The sequence below is a fragment of the Oncorhynchus clarkii genome, chromosome 13 (genome assembly GCF_045791955.1).
Source record: "Oncorhynchus clarkii lewisi isolate Uvic-CL-2024 chromosome 13, UVic_Ocla_1.0, whole genome shotgun sequence".
In the NCBI taxonomy this organism is placed as follows: Eukaryota; Metazoa; Chordata; class Actinopteri; order Salmoniformes; family Salmonidae; genus Oncorhynchus; species Oncorhynchus clarkii.
Window position 1 is genome coordinate 46,355,134 of NC_092159.1, and position 23,668 is coordinate 46,378,801.

Sequence of the window (23,668 nt, forward strand, 5' to 3'; positions counted from 1 at the left end):
CCACTTTGTTCCTGGAACTGCCAATCCCCCAGCAGTTCCCCCATCCCTCATTTCTCTTCCCCCAAAATATCTCATCAGAGCACACATGACTGAGCCGGAAAGGACATTGTTATTAAATGATAATGACTTATACATTAGTGCCTCATAGCCTATCAGTTAAGCAGCAGCACTATGCTTTCTCATTTCCCTGTCATTGTCATTATTGATATTTGCTTATGCATCACCAAGCATCACAGGTGTGAGGGAGGGAGTTGGGAGGGAAGTGGTACAGATAGACGAGTGCTTCCCTTAAAGTCAATGAAATGGGCTTTATGTTTATTTATAGAGGCAGGCGAGGCAAACCGGCAGTCAGGCCATTAACTTCATCAAAGGGATGGCTTTCAGTCAATGGCTACATCGAGCTGAGAGGAGCTACTACACACTGGGACCCAGCCACAGCATGGCAGATAGACTGACTGAGGGATGACGGGAGAGAGGAAGAGGGTGAGAGAGAAGAGGGAGAGGGATGAGAGTGACTCCCATTTTATTGTTTCTTTCTCTCTATGGCTGTCTTGTGTGTTGCATGTCACATACATACAGACATACACACACACACATACAGACATACACACACACACACACAGACATACACACACACACACAGACATACACACACACACACACACTCACACACACACACACACACACACACACACACACACACACACACACACACATACATACATACATACATACATACATACATGACTTCTCTATAAGAAGTCATTTTATGGGACACTTTCACTTCCTCTGAGTAGGCTGTTGTGTGTGTGTGTGTGTGTGTGTGTGTGTGTGTGTGTGTGTGTGTGTGTGTGTGTGTGTGGGTGTGTGTGTGTCTGTGTGTGTGTCTGTGTCTGTGTCTGTGTCTGTGTCTGTGTCTGTGTCTGTGTCTGTGTCTGTGTGTGTGTGTGTGTGTGTGTGTGTGTGTGTGTGTGTGTGTGTGTGTGAGTCAGTGCATGTGTTCTAAGGTGCGAAGAATCAGAGCAGGTCCAGTTCAAGTGTTCAACAGTCTGATGGTTTGTAGATATAAACTGTCTCTGAGCCTGTTGGTATCAGATCTCATGCTCCGGTACCATCTGCCAAACGGTAAGGGAGTGAACAGCTCATGACTGGGGTGTGTGGGGACCTTGATGATGCTGCGGGCTTTCCTCAGGCACTGTTTCGAGTAGATATCCTCGAGTGTGTGTGTGTCAAGGGTGTGTGTGCCTACCTGTATGTGTGTGTACATCTGTGTGTTTATGAGAGAGAAAGTGTTTTGACAGTGTGTGCCTGGTCTGACATGGCTGTGAGCCATTCTGAAGGTGACCTAGGGTAGCCTCTGAGTCAGAGCTTCAGACTGACACAACCTCACTGAATCAGTCACTGACAGGAAGAGGCTGGAGGCAACATGGACGCTCCGGCTGTTCTGCTGGGACACTCCTCTCACTGCTGTTTGTCTGTAAACTTGGCCTGTTTGTTATGGTTATTCAGCCTCTCTAGTAGGGCTGGGGAATATTTAAAATCTATTTTATTCATTCAAATTCAAATGATATTCCAAATGCCTGTATCTCAAGAATGGAGTTTTTTTGTATTTTTCGTTTTTATGGGTGTTTAAGTACGCTTGTTCTCATGTTGTGTTTTTAATCTTGTCTCCTTTGCGCCTTCTGTGCTGTGTGCACCGTCCCATTTACACGCATTGGGCTTATTTTGGACAGATTTAGCCAGGAGTGAAACCTCTCGCGTTGCCTCTTCCTCTCTGTTTACACACACCAAGCCCCTCCCCCTGCCCCTCACACCAACAAAATTGAGAGATCACTTCTTCCTCTCTGTTTACACACACCAAGCCCCTCCCCCTGCCCCTCACACCAACAAAGTTGAGAGATCACTTCTTCTTCTCTGACAAGCGGTTTCAACTCGCTATTTGCATTTGAGGTTTGGTCCAACAGAATTGGTCATATGGACACATTGAGACATTATTTTATTGTAATAGGGGATAAGTTAACCTTTAACGATACCATTTTTATGTCTCATCTATTCAAATTTTGCACAGAGCAGACACTTCTAACATTGATTCTTGAAAATTCATGCTCAATTTGTCATTACCACGTACTGATAGCAGCGTTTTAGCCAAATACTGTTATACTAGCTAGTCTGTGTTTTATAAATGTGCAATAATCATAAAACACAATTATATAAGCAATTGGACAAAAATTTAGATTAGATTTCTAGCCCATATCGCCCAGCCTTACTCCCTAGGGTTGCAAAATTCCGGGAACTTTCAATAAATTCCCTGGTTTTCCAGAAATCCTGTTTGGAGGATTCTGGATTTCCTGCTTATTCCCTCCTGATTACATAATCCTCTAACTGGGATTTCATGAAAACCAGGACATTTATTGTAAGTTCCCATTTTGCAACCCTAATCCTCCCTCCCTCTCACTCTCATGATACAAAGCCTGTGACATAGTTTAGTTCCACTTCCTGTTCCCTGTTCTGTGAAGCAGCTGTGCCTCTGTTTCTCTCCATGGGTGTTCTTCTCCATGTGGCCTGATGCTATTCATGAACAACGTGCTTCTGTTGCAACATGATACATACAACGACTGCTGTGCATCAATGTTTCCCTGTTTAGGACAAAAGACAAGAATAGCTAATGATTCCTTTAGCTTTTATTATTAGGTGTAATTAACTATGTATGACTGCTTTTTCAGTGACTGATTTGAAAGCTTTTTGTGGTTTCCTGGTTGTGATAGCTTGGCCTTTGACCGTTTTCACTCAGCTGTGCTCTCGACATCCTCCTGTGCCTCTCACCTCTCCCCAAATGAACACACACACCGGTTGCATCACGGCCTGTTACGGGAAATGCTCCATCCATGACTGCAAGGCCCTTCAGCAGGTGGTGAAGATGGCCCAGTACAGTGCATTCGGAAAGTATTCAGAACACTTGACTTTCTACACATTTTGTTATGTTACAGTCGTATTCTAAAATGTATTAAATCCCCTCATCAATCCAAGTATTCAGACCCTTTACTCAGTACTTTGTTGAAGAACCTTTGGCAGCGACTACAGCCTCGAGTCTTCTTGGCTATGACGCTACAAGCTTGGCACACCTGTATTTGGGGAGTTTCTCCCATTCTTCTCTGCAGATTCTCTCAAGCTCTGTCAGGTTGGATGGGGAGCGTCGCTGCACAGCTATTTTCAGGTCTCTCCAGAGATTGCTTGATTGGGTTCAAGTCCGGGCTCTGGCTGGGCCACTCAAGGACATTCAGAGACTCGAAGCCACTTCTGCGTTGTCTTGGCTGTGTGCTTGGGGTCGTTGTCTGGTTGGAAGGTGAACCTTCGCCCCAGTCTGAGGTCCTGAGCGCTCTGAAGCAGGTTTTCATCAAGGATCTCTCTGTACTTTGCTCCGTTCATCTTTCCCTCGATTCTGACTACAGGGCCGTACATCACCGTGCTCCCACCCGTCCAGGATATCTACTCGAAACAGTGCACACACACACATATATATACATTCATTCTACACACACATCACAACTGCTTCTACCAGACTCTTGTTATGATTGCCAAATACTGCACAAGTCCTGTATTATACTTATACTAAAATGTTTATTCTATTCTACTGAGCCATTTACTTTATGTTCCTGTTCTTATCTTTTCTTATTTGTTATTGTTGTATTGTCCAGAAGGAACCTGCAGGTAACAATTTCTTTGGACTGTGTATACCAGGTGTATCCTGTACATATGACTAATGAAACCTGAAACACACACAGCATCTGGCAGTGTGTTTGATGTGATCAGTGTCTATCACAGCAGCCTGTCGCTATGCTAAGAGCAGCCAACAGCAGGAAGCAAAGTGGCATTGCTCACTCGCTTACAAAACCACACCACTCTCCTCTGTGTGTGTGTTCTGTAGTGTTACTGTTAGTTTCTCGCTCTCTCTCTAGGCTAGAGAGCAGAACAGGAAGCAGTGGGGTGGGGCTGTGTCTCTCTCTCTCTTCCTACCTCTTCCTTGCTCACTCGCTTCAGATTGAGTCTCTTTTGATTATTCCTGGCGGGAAGGAAGCACATCCCGGATTTGAGGAGGCAAGAATAGCTCTCTGAACTTTGAGTGGCGGTTCTGGTGTGAGAGTGTGTAACGGGGCAGAGAGGAGAGGTTGGGCAACACAGAGAGTGAGCCAGGGTGGGCCATGGCCAGCGAGGGAGCTTTGGCGGACTGCCCAGGGGAGCACACTGCTGCAGACCTCCCCACTCACACTGAACAGGACCAGGGGGACGCCGAGTCTTCGGTAGGCACACTCTGTCTGGGCACCATACAACATGGCTGCCTTCCACACTACAGTGTGTTTGTGAGTTTCCTCTCTGCTTTCTGCTTCATGTTCACTTCCTTCTCAGTCCATGCCATTTCTGATGACTCATGTCGGGGCTGCTTTTAGTATTGTCGCATTGTTTTCAGACCCATCTGAGTGGAGAACTGCCTCTATTCAATTTCTCGGTATTGTTCCGCTGGAGGGCATTGCTAAATGGCTATAAATGTATAGTAGTGAGTCACATGGTTAATGTTCCGGCCCTTTCCTCCTTCCTCTTCTCTCCTCTGTGCCGCTGTTGCTCACGTCCTGCCTCAGTATTAGTGGCTGTTCATTTTAAGACGAGTGTGTGTGTCAAACTAGTGTGTTGTGTGTGTGTCTCAGCTCTGCTCAACAAGTGGGTGTTCTTCCTGTCTTAGTCCTACCAAGGCTCTATTCCTCCCTCATCTTTCTCTCTCCTTGTATGTTCTCTACCTCCATCTCTAGGTGATTTTGGTGTAGAGAAGGACAGGGCTGGGAGCACAATGAAGCTACAGCCTTGGTGTTGTTCGGACAGTAACACCACGCTCCAGCTGACTGGGCCATTTGTCCCACAATTTGTGATCGCGTTGATACCAACAGTACTATTTCACCTGTATATCTAACGCTGTGTTCCTTCACAACAAATAGCCAAGCATTTCAGTGAGCCGTTTGACACAACATTAGGCCATCAGGTCCGCTATGAGAAATATTCCCAGATTACCATGACTACTCTGCACTGTTGTTGTGGAAGGTTTCCTGTTTAATAGCCTGTGTAAGTAGCCATTGAAAACCCAGTAGCTGGGCTTGGCCACGAGGGCTGGCTTGGCCTGCAGCCTGCTGTATTGTATTGTATTGCAGAAGGATTATGGTTCTAATGAGAGTCTGCCTGGTAGGAGCCGGGCTCTGTTCTGTTATGCCTGGCGTGGTGCTGAACAGGCCAATAGGGACGCTGCTGTAATCAGATCTGCAGGCTGGAGCCAGGGCCGGGTCTCTGAGTGGCCTACAGCAGTCAGTCAGTCGTTATGAGAGGGGAGGGACTGGGACTGCTCTGTCTGTCTGTCTCCATGTTGTAGGATCTGGGCTCTGGTCAACTCTAATAATGGTGCTGTCTCTGTTTGATTGTTGCTGATGTCTGCTGTTGGGGATTTACTGTGATAGTGTTGCATGCCGGTGTGTGTGTGTGTGTGTGTGTGTGTGTGTGTGTGTGTGTGTGTGTGTGTGTGTGTGTGTGTGTGTGTGTGTGTGTGTGTGTGTGTGCGTGCATGCATGCAAGTGTGCTTATATGCATGCAATGCCGTTACATGCATGTACAGTGGGGAGAACAAGTATATGATACACTGCCGATTTTGCAGGTTTTCCTACTTACAAAGCATGTAGAGGTCTGTAATTTTTATCATAGGTACACTTCAACTGTGAGAAAAAATCACATTGTATGATTTTTAAGTAATTCATTTGCATTTTATTGCATGACATAAGTATATGATACATCAGAAAAGCAGAACTTAATATTTGGTACAGAAACCTGTGTTTGCAATTACAGAGATCATAAGTTTTCTGTAGTTCTTGACCATGTTTGCACACACTGCAGCAGGGATTTTGGCCCACTCCTCCATACAGACCTTCTCCAGATCCTTCAGGTTTCGGGGCTGTCGCTGGGCAATATGGACTTTCAGCTTCATCCAAAGATTTTCTATTGGGTTCAGGTCTGGAGACTGGCTAGGCCACTCCAGGACCTTGAGATGCTTCTTACGGAGCCACCCTTTAGTTGCCCTGGCTGTGTGTTTCGGGTCGTTGTCATGCTGGAAGACCCAGCCATGACCCATCTTCAATGCTCTTACTGAGGGAAGGTTGTTGGCCAAGGTCTCGCAATACATGGCCCCATCCATCCTCCCCTCAATACGGTGCAGTCGTCCTGTCCCCTTTGCAGAAAAGCATCCCCAAAGAATGATGTTTCCACCTCCATGCTTCATGGTTGGGATGGTGTTCGTGGGGTTGTACTCATCCTTCTTCTTCCTCCAAACACAGCGAGTGGAGTTTAGACCAAAAATCTCTATTTTTGTCTCATCAGACCACATGACCTTCTCCCATTCCTCCTCTGGATCATCCAGATGGTCATTGGCAAACTTCAGACGGGCCTGGACATGCGCTGGCTTGAGCAGGGGGACCTTGCGTGCGCTGCAGGATTTTAATCCATGACGGCGTAGTGTGTTACTAATGGTTTTCTTTGAGACTGTGGTCCCAGCTCTCTTCAGGTCATTGACCAGGTCCTGCCGTGTAGTTCTGGGCTGATCCCTCACATTCCTCATGATCATTGATGCCCCACGAGGTGAGATCATGCATGGAGCCCCATACCGAGGGTGATTGACCGTCATCTTGAACTTTTTCCATTTTCTAATAATTGTTCCAACAGTTGTTGCCTTCTCACGAAGCTGCTTGCCTATTGTCCTGTAGCCCATCCCAGCCTTGTGCAGGTCTACAATTTTATCCCTGATGTCCTTACACCCTCTCTGGTCTTGGCCATTGTGGAGAGGTTGGAGTCTGTTTGATTGAGTGTGTGGACAGGTGTCGTTTATACAGGTAACGAGTTCAAACAGGTGCAGTTAATACAGGTAATGAGTGGAGAACAGGAGGGCTTCTTAAACAAAAACTAACAGGTCTGTGAGAGCCGGAATTCTTACTGGTTGGTAGGTGATCAAATACTTATGTCATGCAATAAAATGCAAATGAATTACTTAAAAATCATACAATGTGATTTTCTGGATTTTGTTTTAGATTCCGTCTCTCACAGTTGAAGTGTACCTATGATACAAATTACAGACCTCTACATGCTTTGTAAGTAGGAAAACCAGCAAAATCAGCAGTGTATCAAATACTTGTTCTCCCCACTGTATGTCTGTATTTGTGCCTAATGTCTATCACACTGTCATGTGTGTTTGTGTGCTGTATCTGTTTCTGTGTGGCTGGCTGAGAGCTGGCGTGCTGACAGCGTGTCTGTGTGTATCAGTGGCTCTGAGCAGGAACAAGCCCTGATAAATTTAAGTCTCTATTAATGCTGCCCTAATCTGCTCTGATCTGGTTACCATCAGGAGGGGATGTGAGCACTCAGGCCTTGACTCATTTAACGTCTCAGTCTTACTCTGCTGCTCTTAGAGACTCAGTTCTCTGAAGGGAAGCGCTCACCTCATTTTTTAAAAGTCCCTGACTCCGTCTGTCCCTTTCTGTTGATGTCTTGGCCTCTGTTATATCTACTCTAGCCATGGATCTACAGTACGTTTACTCTTTGCTGCGCTGCAGTCACACAGGATGAGCTGAAAGGTTGGGCTCTTTGGTTTGGGCACCAGCCTCTGGGACCCATTGGAAAAGCATTAGCCTGCTCGTTCTCTCTCTCTCTCTCTCTCTCTCTCTCTCTCTTTCTCTCTCTCTTTCTCTCTCTCTTTCTCTTTCTCTTTCTCTTTCTCTTTCTCTTTCTCTCTCTCTCTCTCTCTCTCTCTCTTTCTCTTTCTCTTTCTCTTTCTCTCTCTCTTTCTCTTTCTCTTTCTCTCTCTCTCTTTCTCTTTCTCTTTCTCTTTCTCTTTCTCTCTCTCTCTTTCTCTTTCTCTTTCTCTTTCTCTTTCTCTTTCTCTTTCTCTTTCTCTCTCTCTCTCGTGTTAGTGTAATGTAGTATCTTACTCTTTCCAGTTCTACAGTGAAGGTCTGGTCTCTCTCTCTCTCTCTCTCTTTTCCCTGTACAGATAAATGCTCCTCTCTCTCCTAATATTTGCTGCCAGTTTAGTGCTGCTCAGTTAAACCTTCTGACCTACAGGGCTGTGTATGAGACATCTGATGTCAAAGGTGAACACAACCTAGTCCCCTGCACCTCCACTCCTCCAAAACCCCTAATTAGGCCCTTTTCCCTGAGAGTGGTTTTGCATCGAATTGGAAATACGGCAGACCTTTGTTTATCGTCTCTCTGCTATCACCCCAGTATCATCTTGGCACAATACATGTCGCAATGTATTTGACCGATGCTAATCTATTATCCATTCTCTCTCCTCTTCTTCTCCCCCTCTCCTCTTCCTCCCCCCCTGTCAGAGTGACCCAGGTGGGCTGTCACTGCTGGAGCAGCTGGGTCTGGACCAGAGCTCAGACTTCTCTGACTCCAGCATTCAGCAGCGGCTGGACGGAGCGAGGGACCACATCCGCCGGGAGATCAGGTTAGCATTACTATTTAATTACTTGTTTACTATTCAATCATTTCTATGATGTATTGATGAACTACTCATTGTGTGATACTACAACTTATGAAAAGTCCCTGTGATTTGACTGGATCAGGAAGGAGCTGAAGATCAAGGAAGGAGCAGATAACCTGAGGAGAGCCACCACAGACAAGAAGAATGCCCAGCAGGTGGACAGCCAGCTTCGCAGCTCCAACCGCAGACTGGACAGCCTGCACTCTAAGTTACAGGAGCTGGACGCTTACATTGTGGTCAAAGGAGGGGACGACAACAACACAGGTATCACTGACGGGGATGGAACTATGAAGCGAATGGAGTGTAGCCTTGTACCATTGGATGGATTCAACCAAAAGTTGTAATGTAGAAACATGTTGGCCATTGTTAATGATTATAATAACTGTCAGTTAAAACCATGACCTTTGACCCTCAGATGCCCCCAAGTCTCCCGGAGCGCGCAGCCGCTCGGCCAATCAGGACCGGATCACGGCTCTGGAGCGCCAGCTCAACATTGAGCTCAAGTGCAAACAGGGAGCAGAAAACATGATCCCCATTTATGCCAATGGAGTCACCAAGGTACTGGACCACCTAACCCCTCTAATATGTACATCTACTGTAGCCTATGTACAATACAACCAGCCCCTCCACAATCTCTCTTTCTCACTCTTCTGAGTTCATGTCTCTAGTCACATCATCTCCCAGCCTGATTATTCTCTGAGTAGTGAAGGTTAGTCAGGGGTGTGTATTTGTGAGCTGTCTGCTATTTTACTGTCCTCACTGTACGGTGTCGCTTGTAGGACAAGAAGATGCATCAGACGGCCCAGCAGATGCTGCAGGACAGCAAGACCAAGATCGACATCATCCGCATGCAGATCCGCAAGGCCATGCAGGCCACTGAGCAGACTGAAGATATCCAGGGTAAATATCTGTCTGTCTGTCTCTGCCTGCCTGCCTGCCTGCCTACTTGCCTGCCTGCTTGTCTGTCTGTCTGTCTGTCTGTCTGTCTGTCTGTCTGTCTGTCTGTCTCTTCATCCCCCTTTGTCTGTCTGTCTCTAATCTGTACATCTATCGTTAAATGTTTTATGAAGTGTGGGTAACAGATCAATGCCCTCCTCAGAAGTGCAGAGTGGACATTATTATAACCTACTCCACTCCATACAATCACACTCACACACACACCCGGGCTCACTTCCACACAGAGCGCAGGTTAAGGCCTTATTGATGTTCCTGCATCCCCATGATGTTGCCCAACAGCAAAAAGTCATGCTTCTTTTACCCAAGGTTAGAGACAGAGGGAAAAGGGGAGAGAGAGAAAGATAAGGAAACAAATAGTAAGATATGGAAAGAGGGGAGAGAGAACGAGAAAGAGAGTGAGAAGATAGGAAAAGCACAGGAAGTAAAGAGGCAGATTTAGGCCCATATCTTTATATGAATTGCTGTGTCTATTTCCCTCTCCCTACCTTCTTCTCTCTACCTTCCTCCCTCCTTTGGTTTAAGAATAGATCAGAGCTGCAGGGCATTTAACCTCATAAGTCATGAACCATCCCTAACTTAGGACACACACAGACGCACACAAATCCATCAAAACCTCACATTATCTTGATTTTGATTTTCAGTACAGATTACTTTATCATATTATGAAAGATAACTGTATACAGTGCATTCGGAAAGTATTCAGACCCCATAACTTTTTCCAAATGTTGTTATGTTATAGCCTTATTCTGAAATTGATTTTTAAAAATGTCTCATCAATCTACACAATACCCCATAATGAAAAGACGTAAACAAATTTAATACAAATATAAAAACGAAATACCTTATTTACGTAAATATTCAGACCCTTTGCTATGAGACTCCAAATTGAGCTCAGGTGCACCCTGTTTCCATTGATCATCCTTGAGAGGTTTCTACAACTTGATTGGAGTCCACCGTGGTAAATTGAATTGATTGGACATGATTTGGAAAGGCACAAACCTGTCTACATATGGCCCACAGTTGACAGTGCATGTCAGAGCAGAAACCAAGCCATGAGGTCGAAGGAATTGTCCGTAGAGCTCCGAGACAGGATTGTGTCGAGGCACAGATCTGGGGAAGGGTACCAAAACATTTCTGCAGCATTGAAGGTCCCTAAGAACACAGTGGCCTCCGTCATTCTAAAATGGAAGAAGTTTGGAACCACCAAGATTATTTCTAGAGCTGGCGCCCGGCCAAACTGAGAAATCAGGGGAGAAGGGCCTTTGTCAGGGACATGACCAAGATCCCGATGGTCACTCTGACAGAGCTCCAGAGTTTCAATTTGGAGATGGGAGAACCTTCCAGAAGGACTACCATCTCTATAGCACTCCACCAATCAGGCCTCTATGGTAGAGTGGCCAGACCGAAGCCCCTCCTCAGTAAAAGGCACATGACAAAATGCTTTGAGTTTGCCAAAAGGACTCTCAGACCATGAGAAACAAGATTCTCTAGTCTGATGAAACCAAGATTGAACATTTGGCCTGAATGCCAAGTGTCACATCTGGAGGAAACCTGGGACCATCCCTATGGGGAAGCATGGCAGTGACAGCATCATACTGTGGGGATGTTTTTCAATGGCAGGGACTGGGAGACTAGTCATGATCGAGGGAAAGATGAATGGAGCAAAGTACAGAGAGATCCTTGATGAAAGCCTGCTCCAGAGCACTCAGGACCTCAGACTTGGGTGAAGGTTTCACCTTCCAGCAGGACAACAACCCTAAGCACACAGCCAAGACAATGCAGGAGTGGCTTCGGGACACGTCTCTGAATGACTTTGAGTGGCCCAGCCAGAGCTCGGACTTGAACCCGATCGAACATATTCTGGAGAGACCTGAAAATAGCTGTGCAGCGACGTTCCCTATCCAAACAGAGCTTGAAAGGATCTGCAGAGAATGGGAGAAACTTTCCAAATCCAGGTGTGCCACGCTTGTAGCGGTCATACCCAAGAAGACAAAAGGCTGTAATCGCTGCCAAAGGTGCTTCAACAAAGTACTGAGTCTGAATACTTATGTAAATGTCCTGTTTAATTATTATTCATTTTTTTACATTTGCAAAAATGTCTTAAAACCTGCTCTTGCTTTGTCATTATGGTGTATTGTGTGTAGATTGATGAGGGGAAAATGAATTTAATCCATTTTAGAATAAGGCTGTAACATAACAAAATGTAGAAAAAGTCAAAGGGTCAGTAAATGGTTTGTTATCGCTCTCCCCAGGTAAGCCAGACACGTGTGGGGTGGAGCTGCGTGTGGAGGAGCTGTGGCATCATTACCGTGTGGAGCACGCCATGGCTGAGGGAGCCAAGAACATGCTGAGGCTGCTGGGAGTAGGGAAGGTCCAGGACAAGAAGGCCATGTCAGAGGTCAGAGTTCGCACACAAGACTACTGTCTGGATCTCACACATGAATGCACATTTAAATGCACACATACACCATTGTAACCCCTCTCTCCTCCCAGGCCCAGTGTGGTCTGAGTGAGTCTTCACAGCGCTGTGACCTGCTGAGAGGCTCTCTGGAGCAGCGTTTGCTGGAGCTGACGGATGACCACCCCAAGGCCTGCCTCATCAAGGAAGAGCTGGTGCTGGCATCCTCCTCAGCCTTCAGCTCCAGACACGGAACCCCCTATGTACACAACCAGTACAGCACCCTCTGCAAGCCCTCCCCACTCACTGGTACATACACTCATAGTCTATAACTGACTCTTACAGCCTCTCTATACCCTATAACTGTCTCTTACAGCCTCTCTATACCCAATCACTGACTCTTACAGCCTCTCTATACCCTATAACTGTCTCTTACAGCCTCTCTATACCCTATAACTGTCTCTTACAGCCTCTCTATACCCTATAACTGTCTCTTACAGCCTCTCTATACCCTATAAGTGTCTTTTACAGCTTCTCTATACCCTATAAGTGTCTCTTACAGCCTCTCTATACCCTATAAGTGTCTTTTACAGCCTCTCTATACCCTATAACTGTCTCTTACAGCCTCTCTATACCCTATCACTGTCTCTTACAGCCTCTCTATACCCTATCACTAACTCTTACAGCCTCTCTATAGTCTCTCACTACCTCTCTGTCTATACCTGAAGGCTCTAATGCATCAGAAACTCATGGATTCAGTTGAATATCTCTCCCATATCCAGTGGCTGAAGTTATAAACCCTTTGAACCAGGTATGATACTCTCACTTCTACTCAAACATCTCATATCAACTCTCTCTCGCTCTCTCTCTCTCTCCTAGGTACCCTGCAGGTGCGTTTGCTGGGCTGTGTAGGGGTGTTGGAGGTGGTCCCGGGGCGCAGTAGAGGAACCCCGGTGGTCTTGCCTTGCTACATCCCAGGGGACGGACGCTCCTTCAAACTCAGTGGTCTCTACAGCCGCAGCACCAGCAGCATGAGCCTCAGGATCCCCGGCAAGACCGACGAACTCTCCTGTAAGTGTGTGTGTGTGTGTGTGTGTGTGTGTGTGTGTGTGTAGGGGGTTCACATATCTGTCCATTTCTGTTGTGTAGTGAGTTTCTAAACATGTGTTATGGCATTGTGTTGAACAGCGGAGGTGAGTGCGGTGTTGAAGCTGGAGAACACAGTGGTGGGACAGACGTGCTGGAAGACAGTGGGAGAGCAGGCCTGGGACCAGACCTTCACTGTAGAACTGGAAAGAGTAAGATACTACATTACACTAACACGAGAGAGTGTGTGTGTGCATGTTCACGTGAGTGAGTGAGTGAGTGAGTGAGTGAGTGAGTGAGTGAAGGTGAAAAGAAGTGTATGTGCACCTGTGGTTGAAACAGTTTGTGTGTTGACCTGTGTTTCGGCGCAGTCCAGGGAGATGGAGATAGCAGTGTACTGGAGGGACTACCGCTCCCTGTGTGCTCTCAAGTACCTGAAGCTGGAGGACTTCCTGGACAACCAGAGACACAAAGTTCAGCTGGAGCTAGAACCTCAGGGCCTGCTGCTGGCAGAGGTACACACATACACACATACACACATGCACGCATACACAGACAGAGACATGTGAACATGCACACACACGCACCAACACATACATCCCTCCTCAATACTTAACTATACAATACAGTACCAGTCAAAAGTTTGGACACACCTACTCATTCAAGGGTTTTTCTTTATTTTTACTATTTTCTACATTGTAGAATAATAGTGAAGACATCAAATCTATGAAATAACACATATGGAATCATGTAGTAACCAAAAAAGGTTTAAACAAATCAACATCAAGCGCTATGATGAGACTGGCTCTTATCAGGACCGCCACAGGAAAGGAAGACCCAGAGTTACCTCTACTGCAGAGAATACGTTCATTAGAGTTACCAGCCTCAGAAATTGCAGCCTAAATAAATGCTTCACAGAGTTCAAGTAACAGACACATCTCAACATCAACTGTTCAGAGGAGAATGTGTGAATCTGGCCTTCATGGTTGAATCGCTGCAAAGAAACCACTACTAAAGGACACCAATAAGAAGAAGAGACTTGCTTGGGCCAAGAAACACGAGCAATGGACATTAGACCGGTGGAAAGTTGTCCTTTGGTCTGGAGTCCAAATAGTTCCAACCGCCGTGTCTTTGTGAGACTCGTGTTGGTGAACGGATGATCTCAAGTGTATTTCCCACCGTAAAGCATGAAGGAGGTTTTATGGTGTGGGGGTGCTTTGCTGGTGACACTGTCAGTGATCTATTTATAATTCAAAGCACACTTAACCAGTATGGCTACCAAGCAATCTGCAGCGATACGCCATCCCATCTGGTTTGGGCTTAGTGGGACTATCATTTGGTTTTCAACAGGACAATGACCTACACACCTCCAGGCTGTGTAAGGGCTATTTTACCAAGAAGAGTGTGATGGAGTGCTGCATCAGATGACCTGGCATCCACAATCCCCCGACCTCAAGCAAATTGAGATGGTTTGGGATGAGTTGGACCGCAGAGTGAAGAAAAGCAGCCAACAAATGCTCAGCATATGTGGGAACTCCTTCAAGACTGTTGGAAAAGCATTCCAGATGAAGCTGGTTGAGAGAATGCCAAGAGTGTGCAAAGCTGTCCTCAAGGCAAAGGTGGCTACTTTGAAGAATCTAAAATATATTTTGATTTGTTTAACACTTTTTTGGTTACTACTATGATTCCATATGTGTTATTTCATAGTTTTGATGTCTTCACTATTATTCTACAATGTAGAAAATAGCAAAAATAAAGAAAATCCCTTGAATGAGTAGGTGTGTCCAAACTTCTGACTGGTACTGTATGTGTCATTGGCGGTCAGTGCTATTTAAGATGAGGGAGGAAGCACATTTTTTTTAATGAGCATGGCCTTATTTCAATTACAGCATATTGGAGGACTGTCATTCATATTCCATTCACCCAGCTCAATGTAACGTCGATAGGTTTTGGCTACTACATGATTCTCAAATGTTCCTTATATCCATCGTAAGGTTTCTACAACCTAGCCTATGAATGAAAGTTTACAATGTAGGTGCACAGGTCGAGATACATTTAAGTAATCAAGGTGACAGACAGTGACACATTCAATACCGCTTTGCACACTCTTACCAGCATTTAGCTGATCTAGGGTGTAATCATTAGTTCAACAATTGCAAACAAGTTTCTATTGGACAAATTCAAATATGTTTATCCCCATTTTGTTCCGTCTAAGAATGCTTTTCAACAGAATCGGCAGAATGAATGCACCCCTGATCACACGCAAGCACAGGTCACTTTCATAGCAACCACATATAAACAGTATGAATACTTTGATTGTTGTAGCTATAATTCCTTCTCGCATCCACGTGCTATCCTCCTCTCACCCTTTCCCTTCGCTTGTGGACTTCAGTGCACAACAAACACATCAGCTGTCTGTGACCAGGCGAAAAAATCTTTCTAAGCCAAACCTTCATATCATAACCGCCACACACACCCTACATCATTGTCACCATTATTAACTAACGTCAGAGTCAGCATAGCTACTAAAACTAACGTGTTAGTAAACCCACTACAATCATGCAGTACAGTATAGTCAGCAAGCAGTTTAGCAGTTACACCGGTGGGCACAGGTGGTAGTAAATGAATAACACCAAAAGCTTACCTTGACTTGGAAGAGTTCCAGTGTTGGTTCGCCATAGCCAGCTAGCGAACATAGTGTCCCTCTCTGTTTGGTGTCTGCCGGGTGTTTAAGTAGGCTAAACTAGCTAGCTGCATTCACTAGCTAAGTAAGTGAAAGTGAAAAATATATGAAATATCTCTGCTAGGTAGCTTCTTCATTTTTTAAGAAATGTATTTGTTAAAAAAATTTAAGCACTGCAGTGCTAGCTAGCTGTAGTTTATGCTTTTCTAGATTAATTATCTTGCAGTTAATGCTGCAAGAGCTCAGATAGGTTGGAGGACGTCCTCCGGATGTTGTCATAGTTACTGTGTAAGTCTATGGAATGGGGTTAGAACAATGAGCCTCCTAGGTTTTGTATTGAAGTCAACTACCAGCTAGACGATGGCGGTACCCTACAGAGTGCTGTTGAAATTACTGTAGACCTTCATTGCAAAGCAGTGTGTTTTAATCAATTATGTGGTTACGCGAATATATTTTGTATAGTTTACTCGAAAAAGGATAACTTTTTTAGATGTTTCACTATTTTTATGAAATTCACTGAGGAGGATGGTCCTCCCCTTTCTCCTCTGAGTCTCCACTGATATGTGTGTATTTCAGGTAATGTTCTTCAACCCAGTCATAGAGAGAGGCCCAAGACTGCAGAGACAAAAGAAGGTTTTCTCCAAACAGCATGGTAAGATAGGTTTTTCTCAGAACAGTGTGTTGTGTTAGTATGTGTAAAGTGTTAGATAAAGCCTCATTTTGTTCTGTATGTTGTCAGCAGCTGCCAAGCCTGGCTCCATGTATCCCAGCATCCCTATAGGGCTCACACCTGCTTCATCTCACTGACGCCCCACTGCTTCCCCACTGAGTAGCATGGAGTTGCCCCCTAGACACTGATCTACAGTCAGTTTAGTGTTTCACCCCTAATGGGTCACATTAGGATTGGTGAATAGATATGTGACTACATGCAACCTCCACCCAGAACCCACTTTGTACCTCGCTGTGCTCTGTATTGCCATCTAGTGTTGGAATTAGCAGTGCTGTGGGTTCATCTGGTGGGTTGAGGTGGTTTAATGCTTTGGAGTATGTATGACAACTTGAGTGTGTCGGGGATGAAACTTCTTCGGTGCAATCTGAACAATCCTAATGGACAATCCTAATGGATTGAGGAAACCATGTTTACAATGTTGTGTTAAAATTTGCTGCGTGAACAGGATAGGTTGCATTTCAGGGGGATTTGTGTTTATCAGTATATCTTATTGCCTTGTATTTATGTTGTGTTGTGTGTGTGTGTTGCGGTTACTGCCATGTGTGTGTTGGGTATGTTGCAGGTAAAGCGTTCCTGCGTGCTCGCCAGATGAATGTTGACATCGCCACCTGGGTCCGCCTACTGAGGAACGCCATCCCTACTGGAAACAACATTCCCAGCTACACCCCACACACACACTCACGCTCACATTCTGGGTACTGTACACACACACAGATAGCCTTTCTCATACCTCTTTAATGCTTCAGACAGCAAGCACAACATATACTGTACATGGGGAGACTGTTGACTGGTGTTTCTGTGTGTGTCGTAGGGAGATCTCAGTGGAGAAGCTGACTCTGGAGAGTGACTCTCCTCCGAGACCTGAGATCAGGAGAGACGTTGTTGACACACCCCACCTGGTGAGAAGAAGAGAAGGGAGGGATGAAGAGAGGGATGGGGGAGGGAGGGATGAAGAGAGAGATGAGGGATGGGAGGATGGGGGAGGGAGGGATTGGAGGGAGGGTGCGGCGATGGAGTGATAATCATCTGATAGCCATCTCTGTAGTATCACATTCCCTTTGGCCATTCCCTCCAGAAAGCCTTTGACTAGAAAACAGTGGTTCAGTCATATTGGACTATTAGACTAGGATGAATCTGGAGCGAGACAGAGCAGGGCCTGGGAGGAAGGAGAGGAGAGAGGTAACAATAAGAGGGGAAAGGGAGAAATCCACACTAATTAGACCAAATTGGATCGAGGGAGGTTTAATTCGATCAAAGCCCAATCTGTGTTAGATTCCCAGTGTGTAAAACATGATTGGCACGAGAGGACAGAGAGAGGGGGACCGAGGGAGTGAGGGATGGAGAGGGACAGAGGGAGTGAGGGAGGGAGAGGGAGGGAGAGGGACAGAGGGAGTGAGGGACAGAGGGAGTGAGGGAGGGAGAGGGGGAGAGATGCGGAGGAAGGGAGGGCCTTGGTAACAGATGGTATGGTCAGTGGGGCTGAGGGATTACTGGATTAGTTACTCTGGTGTTTTTAGAGAACTAATTAACAGTAACGAGGGAACGAGGAAGAGAGGAGAGGGGATTGAGCAGCCAGCCAGCCAGCAGGAAACTGGCTACTAATAATGATGAGGGACAGAATTACTGTTGCCCTGTCTGTCTGTTTTTCCTTCTCCCTCTCTCACCTTCTTCCTCATTCTCTCTATCTATCCCTCTCTCCTCTTTCTATCTCTGTCTCTCTTTTTCTCTTACACTCAGGAACAGCCTGTGATCGAGCCCTTGTCCCCTCCAGACCTCGCCCAAGGGCGGCCAACCAGAACCCTATCCACGAGTTCCTTGCGCAGGTACAGCACCATGCAGAGTTGGCACAGTGTGTCCTCACACTCACACCTGAGTACATCCTCTCACAATATGGCCCCCACAGCATGATGCTGGAGAAACACGCCCACTCACAATATGGCCACATGACCTGACCTCCTCCATAACACGTTACTGTAGCCACAGAGACATATATCACAGCAACATGCTCTCTATAGAAGTGCTAGGTAGGCAGAAAACACCAGATAATACTGCATCCTGTTTCTTCAGCTAGCAGATGACCCTCAACATGGTAAAGTAAAGGCTATTTCAGTGATTGTGATCATTATTATTTTCTTTGTGTCCTGGTATTAGACAGAGCAAAGGCCCTCTGTGTCTGCAGGACTTCAAGCTGATCGCTGTGCTGGGCAGGGGACACTTTGGCAAAGTATGTGTCCTCACATTTGAAATATCCTCCCTTTGTTTGGAAGTTCTCCATCCAGAGGATTCAGGTCGAGATCCACATGAACCACTGGTGTTTTCCAGGTGTTGTTGTCGGAGTACAAGAGGACAGGCAGTGTGTACGCTATCAAAGCCCTGAAGAAGGGAGACATTGTGGCGCGGGACGAAGTGGACAGGTATGGATCTACACTAGAATGCAACACAGGCCAAGACAGAACACAGGCCAACTATATCATGCCTCTGTCTGACAATATATATGACCTCCATCATGGTGAAATGACTTGTCTAGTTTTATATACAGTGTGCCACACAATTGTCAACACAAAACTGATCAGCAACAAACCATGGCGAAAATATACACTGTACAAGTTAACTGTGTGTTTACATACTGTACTTGACATTAGACAGTTGTCTCTCTTTCCTGTTGTCTTCTATCATTCTCTCCTCTCTCCCTCTCCCTCTCTCTCTCTCCTCTCTCCTCTCTCCCTCTCCTCAGTCTGATGTGTGAGAAGCGTATTTTTGAGACGGTGAACAGCTCCCACCATCCCTTCCTTGTCAACCTGTTTGCATGTTTCCAGACCCCAGAACACGTGTGCTTCGTCATGGAGTACACGGCTGGGGGTGACCTCATGATGCACATCCACGCAGACGTCTTTACAGAGCCCCGAGCCGTGTGGGTACCGCTGTGTGTTGCTGTGTTTGCTGTGTTCTACTGAATGTGTAACGGAACATGGGGGAGGAGCAGGCATGCTTTGAGATATGTAGATTTGTGTTCGTATGGTTGTACACTGTATGCGTACTCATATCCATCCACGGTGTGTGTGTGTGTGTGTGTGTGTGTGTGTGTGTGTGTGTGTGTGTGTGTGTGTGTGTGTGTGTGTGTGTGTGTGTGTGTGTGTGTGTGTGTGTGTGTGTGTGTGTGTGTGTGTGTGTCTCTTTTGACTATTTGTGTGTGTGCGTGTCTGTCTGTCCTGCAGGTTCTACGCAGCCTGTGTGGTTTTGGGCCTGCAGTTTCTTCATGACCATAAGATTGTGTACCGGTGAGTACTCTGGGTAGACATGAAACATAGAACACATGACCCTCTCATCCTCCTACCCCTTCATCCTCAGAGTACCCATACATTTTTAATTAGTCTTCATCCCTCCTCCTCAGGGACCTTAAACTCGATAACTTGTTGCTGGATACACAGGGCTATGTGAAGATCGCAGACTTCGGGCTCTGCAAAGAGGGTATGTTCTCTATAACTTATTCATCATGTCTCCAGAGCTCTGTAAGGATGCAAGGTCATAGGTCATAGCGGTTGTAGTTTGGAGTACTTTTGAGTCTTTTTTATTGAGGCCTCTTTTTGCTAATGAGCTCATGTTTTTCTATATTTGTGACTCAGTTTGTGTCTCTCTCGCTCTCCTTCCTCTCTCCGTTTTTCTCTCACAATAACCTCTCTCTCACTGCTTCTCTTTTCTTCCCTTCTTCTCATTCCTGATCTCTCTCTACTTCCCCAGGTATGGGCTATGGGGACAGGACCAGTACGTTCTGTGGTACTCCTGAGTTCCTGGCTCCAGAGGTTCTGACAGACACCTCCTACACCAGGGCAGTGGACTGGTGGGGCCTGGGAGTACTGGTGTATGAGATGCTGGTGGGAGAGGTAAGAGACTTGACTCTAAAAACCTCTTCAGAGAATTATATAAGAATGACTCCATACATATCTAGCCTTATTTAGATTTGCTCTGGAACTTTGGCGACTACTAAAGTATTTTTTAAACCTCCTGCTTTGGGCTGGATGTGTCAATGTGTAGTTCATACATCATTAATTAGGAGAATTACTGTCTTACCTCAATTAGACACGAAGCTGTGCTGCACCATTTTCCCTCAAGTGGTCCAGCCCCCTAGCAATTCGAGTTCAACCAATGAGCTTCAGCCCCTCGCCATATGAGTGACAGCTAGCAAGATGCACATGATGCACCGACAGCAGAGCAAGAGAGAGGGAATTTCAGGGGCCCACTTTCAGAACTACTGGCTAAAAAGTACACAAAAGTACCGGAGAATCTCTTTAATGAGTTAAGCCCTCACCTTTAAAGTAATTTATACTTTAAGCCGTTATGGTAATACAGCACTTTAGTCTATATTACATAAAGTGATGTGTGTTTGAGCCATATGTTACATAAATTAATATAGTGTAACAACTCACTAGGCGTGGCTGGTTGGCTGGCAATGATGAGTAATAATGACAGAAGTCCAACACACAGAGGCACAACTTAAGCCAAGGCAGCATATTTATTCAAGATAAAAGGGTCACAAAGATAGTTCTCAAACTGTGAAAACACTCTCCCACACAGGGCTTAACTGAACTTAAAGTTACACTGAACTTAAAACTAGCTGGGCTGCTACCCAGCTTACCAGCTTCACAATGTCCATGTGCTTCAAACAAATGTCTATAGAGCTCAGCCTTCGGCATCCAGCCAGGAGCTTTTCCCAAATGTCTGTAATGCTCGGCCTGCAGCATCCAGCCAGTAGCTCCTCTTCTCATGCTGAACTGAACTTGCACCCATATGCCCCAGGTGTATTGCAGCCTATCGAGGCTGAGTGGCTTCAGGTGTGGGGCTTGGCACTGCAGCCTAAAAGTGCTGGTTGTGGCTTACACGCCAAACAGTGGCATTCCCCGGCCACATCACCGCCCCGCTGCAATACACCTGGGGCATATGGGTGCAAGTTCAGTTCAGCATGAGAAGAGGAGCTACTGGCCATAATAGGTTAAATGAGTGGCTGCGAGCGTGACAGTGTGGTCTATGTGTGTGTCAGTCTCCATTCCCAGGTGATGATGAAGAGGAGGTGTTTGACAGCATAGTGAATGATGAGGTGCGCTACCCTCGCTTCCTCTCCACAGAGGCCATCGGCATCATGAGACGGGTAAGCCCCTCCCCCAACTTTCACATCCCACCAATCACCAGTGGAGCAAGAGAGAATCACATTGATTGACATGGTCAGTTTGGTCACTGTAAAGGTGAAGCCATTTTGCTTCTAGTTTTCAGTCAGTGGGTTTTCTGTGAAAGTGTTTCTGATGTTTTTTCAGTTGTTTGCCATCTGTGTGTGTTGCTAGCTGGTGTTTGGTCTGTGGGTTGTTATGTCTGGGTTGAGGTGTTTGTTGTTTTCTGTTGCCAGTTGTTGAGGAGGAACCCGGATCGGCGCCTAGGCTCTGGTGAGAAAGATGCTGATGATGTCAAGAAACAGCCTTTCTTTAGGGTGAGTCTCTCTCGCTCTCTTTCTCTCTCCCTCAAACACAGACACACATGTCATTAGTTAACATTCCTTAAAAACCACTGATTAAACTCTTGCTATGTAATCAGTGAGCCTGTTAAATAGTTCCAGCATCTGCTCCAACTCTATGTGGTACTGTAACGTCATGGGTTGCTGTTTTCAGTTGCATAGATTATTTAATTCACCTGGATTCTATGAACCAATCCGGTCTCTCTGTTCGCCCTCTCAGGGTGTGGACTGGGAAGCGCTGCTGCAGAGGCGGCTCCCGCCCCCGTTCGTCCCCAACATCAGGGGGAGGGAGGACGTCAGCAACTTTGACGAGGAGTTCACCGCCGAGACCCCCGCCCTCACGCCGCCCCGCGAACGCCGCACCCTCTCCCGCAAGGACCAGGACTGCTTCAAAGACTTTGACTACGTCTCTGACCTCTGCTAAGGGTCAAGGTCAGACTCTCCCTTTAGACTATAAGAGTAGCTGACGAGGGACTCTGCACTGCGAGAGGGATGTTACCAGGAGAGGCTTACTGCTGTTCTGTCCTGTCTGAACTGTGAAGAGGCAGAAGAAAGTTACGGGAGGATGTGAATGCTGCAGCGGAGATACATTGTCAGGGATCTACTGACCTCTAATGGATTTCTGGAGGGCCTTTTATAGGATGATACATGAAGATAATCCGGATGATGTAACGCTCAGTGGATGAGTGCTGGGGCACAGTATCTGTGCAGCATAGCAACATTGGAACTGAGTGAAGTTTATTTCCCTATAGAAAGTAATGGAGCCCACTTAAAAGATGAAATGTATCTTCTCTGTAGAAGACAATACAGTTGGTGCAGGGATCATCAGATATGATTACTCTCAAATGGACCTCTCTCTATTGCCTCTCTGCCTGCTATCTTTCCTCTCCCTTTATCGTTTGAGGCTGCTTACTGTTTCTGTGTGTAAATTCTGATCCTGCCTCAGTCTGTTCCCATTGCTGTCATCTGGAGTCCTGCACCTCTCATAAATCACCACATGGGGGAGCCATAGAAAAGGTAAAGTGTTCAAGAGGAAATTGAGGAGATGACCAAGTGGGGTGCAGATTCAGTGTGTGACGAATGCCAAGGGATGCTACTGAGGATGAGGGTGGAAGGATGAGCGTTGAGGTGTTTTTCTGTGTTTGGGCAGGGTCCTCACCATGTCATGTTACCCCTAGTCTTCAAATGGGATACTCCTCTACTCTCCCCGCTCTGTACAAGTTTTATCCTCAATCATTTAGAATTATTTTTCAAATAGTTTTCTGTGATTTTAGTTTCTTTTTGGTGTTTTGATTTGTCAATCATGCCGATGTTATGTTTGGAATTGTGACTTAGTAAAAATGTGAACCCAATGGACTGACTCACAGCTTTGTGACTTTTCAGCCCAATTACCATTCAGCCAGCTACATTAGCAGGAATTATTTGAACTTATTTTTTCAATATTGTGATATAAAACCTACAATATGAGTACAGTAGTGTATATTGTTTATGGATTGTCTCACACAATCCAAACTACTATAACTAAAGTTGTTTGTCATCCAGGATTGTCTGAACTCCTTTTAAAGCAATGTTACGTTCATTATGTTAAGTAATAGAACAGAGTGTGCTGCACGTCACCAGACACCGTTAGCAGTAGTGGGTACACCATGAAGACACTCAGTCCTAATGGGCCAAACATGTCTACAGCAGGGCCTTTTCTTTTCCGTGTGTGTGTGTGTGTGTGTGTGTTCTCTCCAGGTCAGAAACAC

The 23,668-nt window shown here is 45.9% G+C and overlaps 1 protein-coding gene across 4 annotated transcripts in view; it reads left to right on the plus strand.

Moving 5' to 3' along the window:
* LOC139364890 (serine/threonine-protein kinase N1-like) overlaps positions 1-23,272 on the plus strand; it is a 47,874-nt gene extending 24,602 nt beyond the window's left edge. The window contains exons 1-23 of one of the 4 annotated variants that reach the window (XM_071102092.1): positions 429-483; positions 8,409-8,530; positions 8,649-8,830; positions 8,982-9,124; positions 9,346-9,466; positions 11,776-11,921; positions 12,017-12,230; positions 12,801-12,992; positions 13,110-13,219; positions 13,379-13,522; positions 16,267-16,342; positions 16,983-17,115; positions 17,232-17,319; positions 18,158-18,243; positions 18,572-18,644; positions 18,743-18,834; positions 19,155-19,331; positions 19,636-19,698; positions 19,812-19,888; positions 20,159-20,301; positions 21,456-21,563; positions 21,816-21,896; positions 22,141-23,272. In XM_071102092.1, coding sequence (XP_070958193.1) covers positions 463-483; positions 8,409-8,530; positions 8,649-8,830; positions 8,982-9,124; positions 9,346-9,466; positions 11,776-11,921; positions 12,017-12,230; positions 12,801-12,992; positions 13,110-13,219; positions 13,379-13,522; positions 16,267-16,342; positions 16,983-17,115; positions 17,232-17,319; positions 18,158-18,243; positions 18,572-18,644; positions 18,743-18,834; positions 19,155-19,331; positions 19,636-19,698; positions 19,812-19,888; positions 20,159-20,301; positions 21,456-21,563; positions 21,816-21,896; positions 22,141-22,344 — 2,796 coding nt within the window. In that variant the 5' untranslated portion in view covers positions 429-462 and the 3' untranslated portion in view covers positions 22,345-23,272. Of the gene's footprint in view, positions 1-428; positions 484-3,982; positions 4,359-8,408; positions 8,531-8,648; positions 8,831-8,981; positions 9,125-9,345; positions 9,467-11,775; positions 11,922-12,016; positions 12,231-12,800; positions 12,993-13,109; positions 13,220-13,378; positions 13,523-16,266; positions 16,343-16,982; positions 17,116-17,231; positions 17,320-18,157; positions 18,244-18,571; positions 18,645-18,742; positions 18,835-19,154; positions 19,332-19,635; positions 19,699-19,811; positions 19,889-20,158; positions 20,302-21,455; positions 21,564-21,815; positions 21,897-22,140 lie in introns of those variants that run through there. The other 3 variants (XM_071102090.1, XM_071102089.1, XM_071102091.1) reach the window with 3 other exon arrangements.
* Positions 23,273-23,668: the final 396 nt, after the last annotated feature.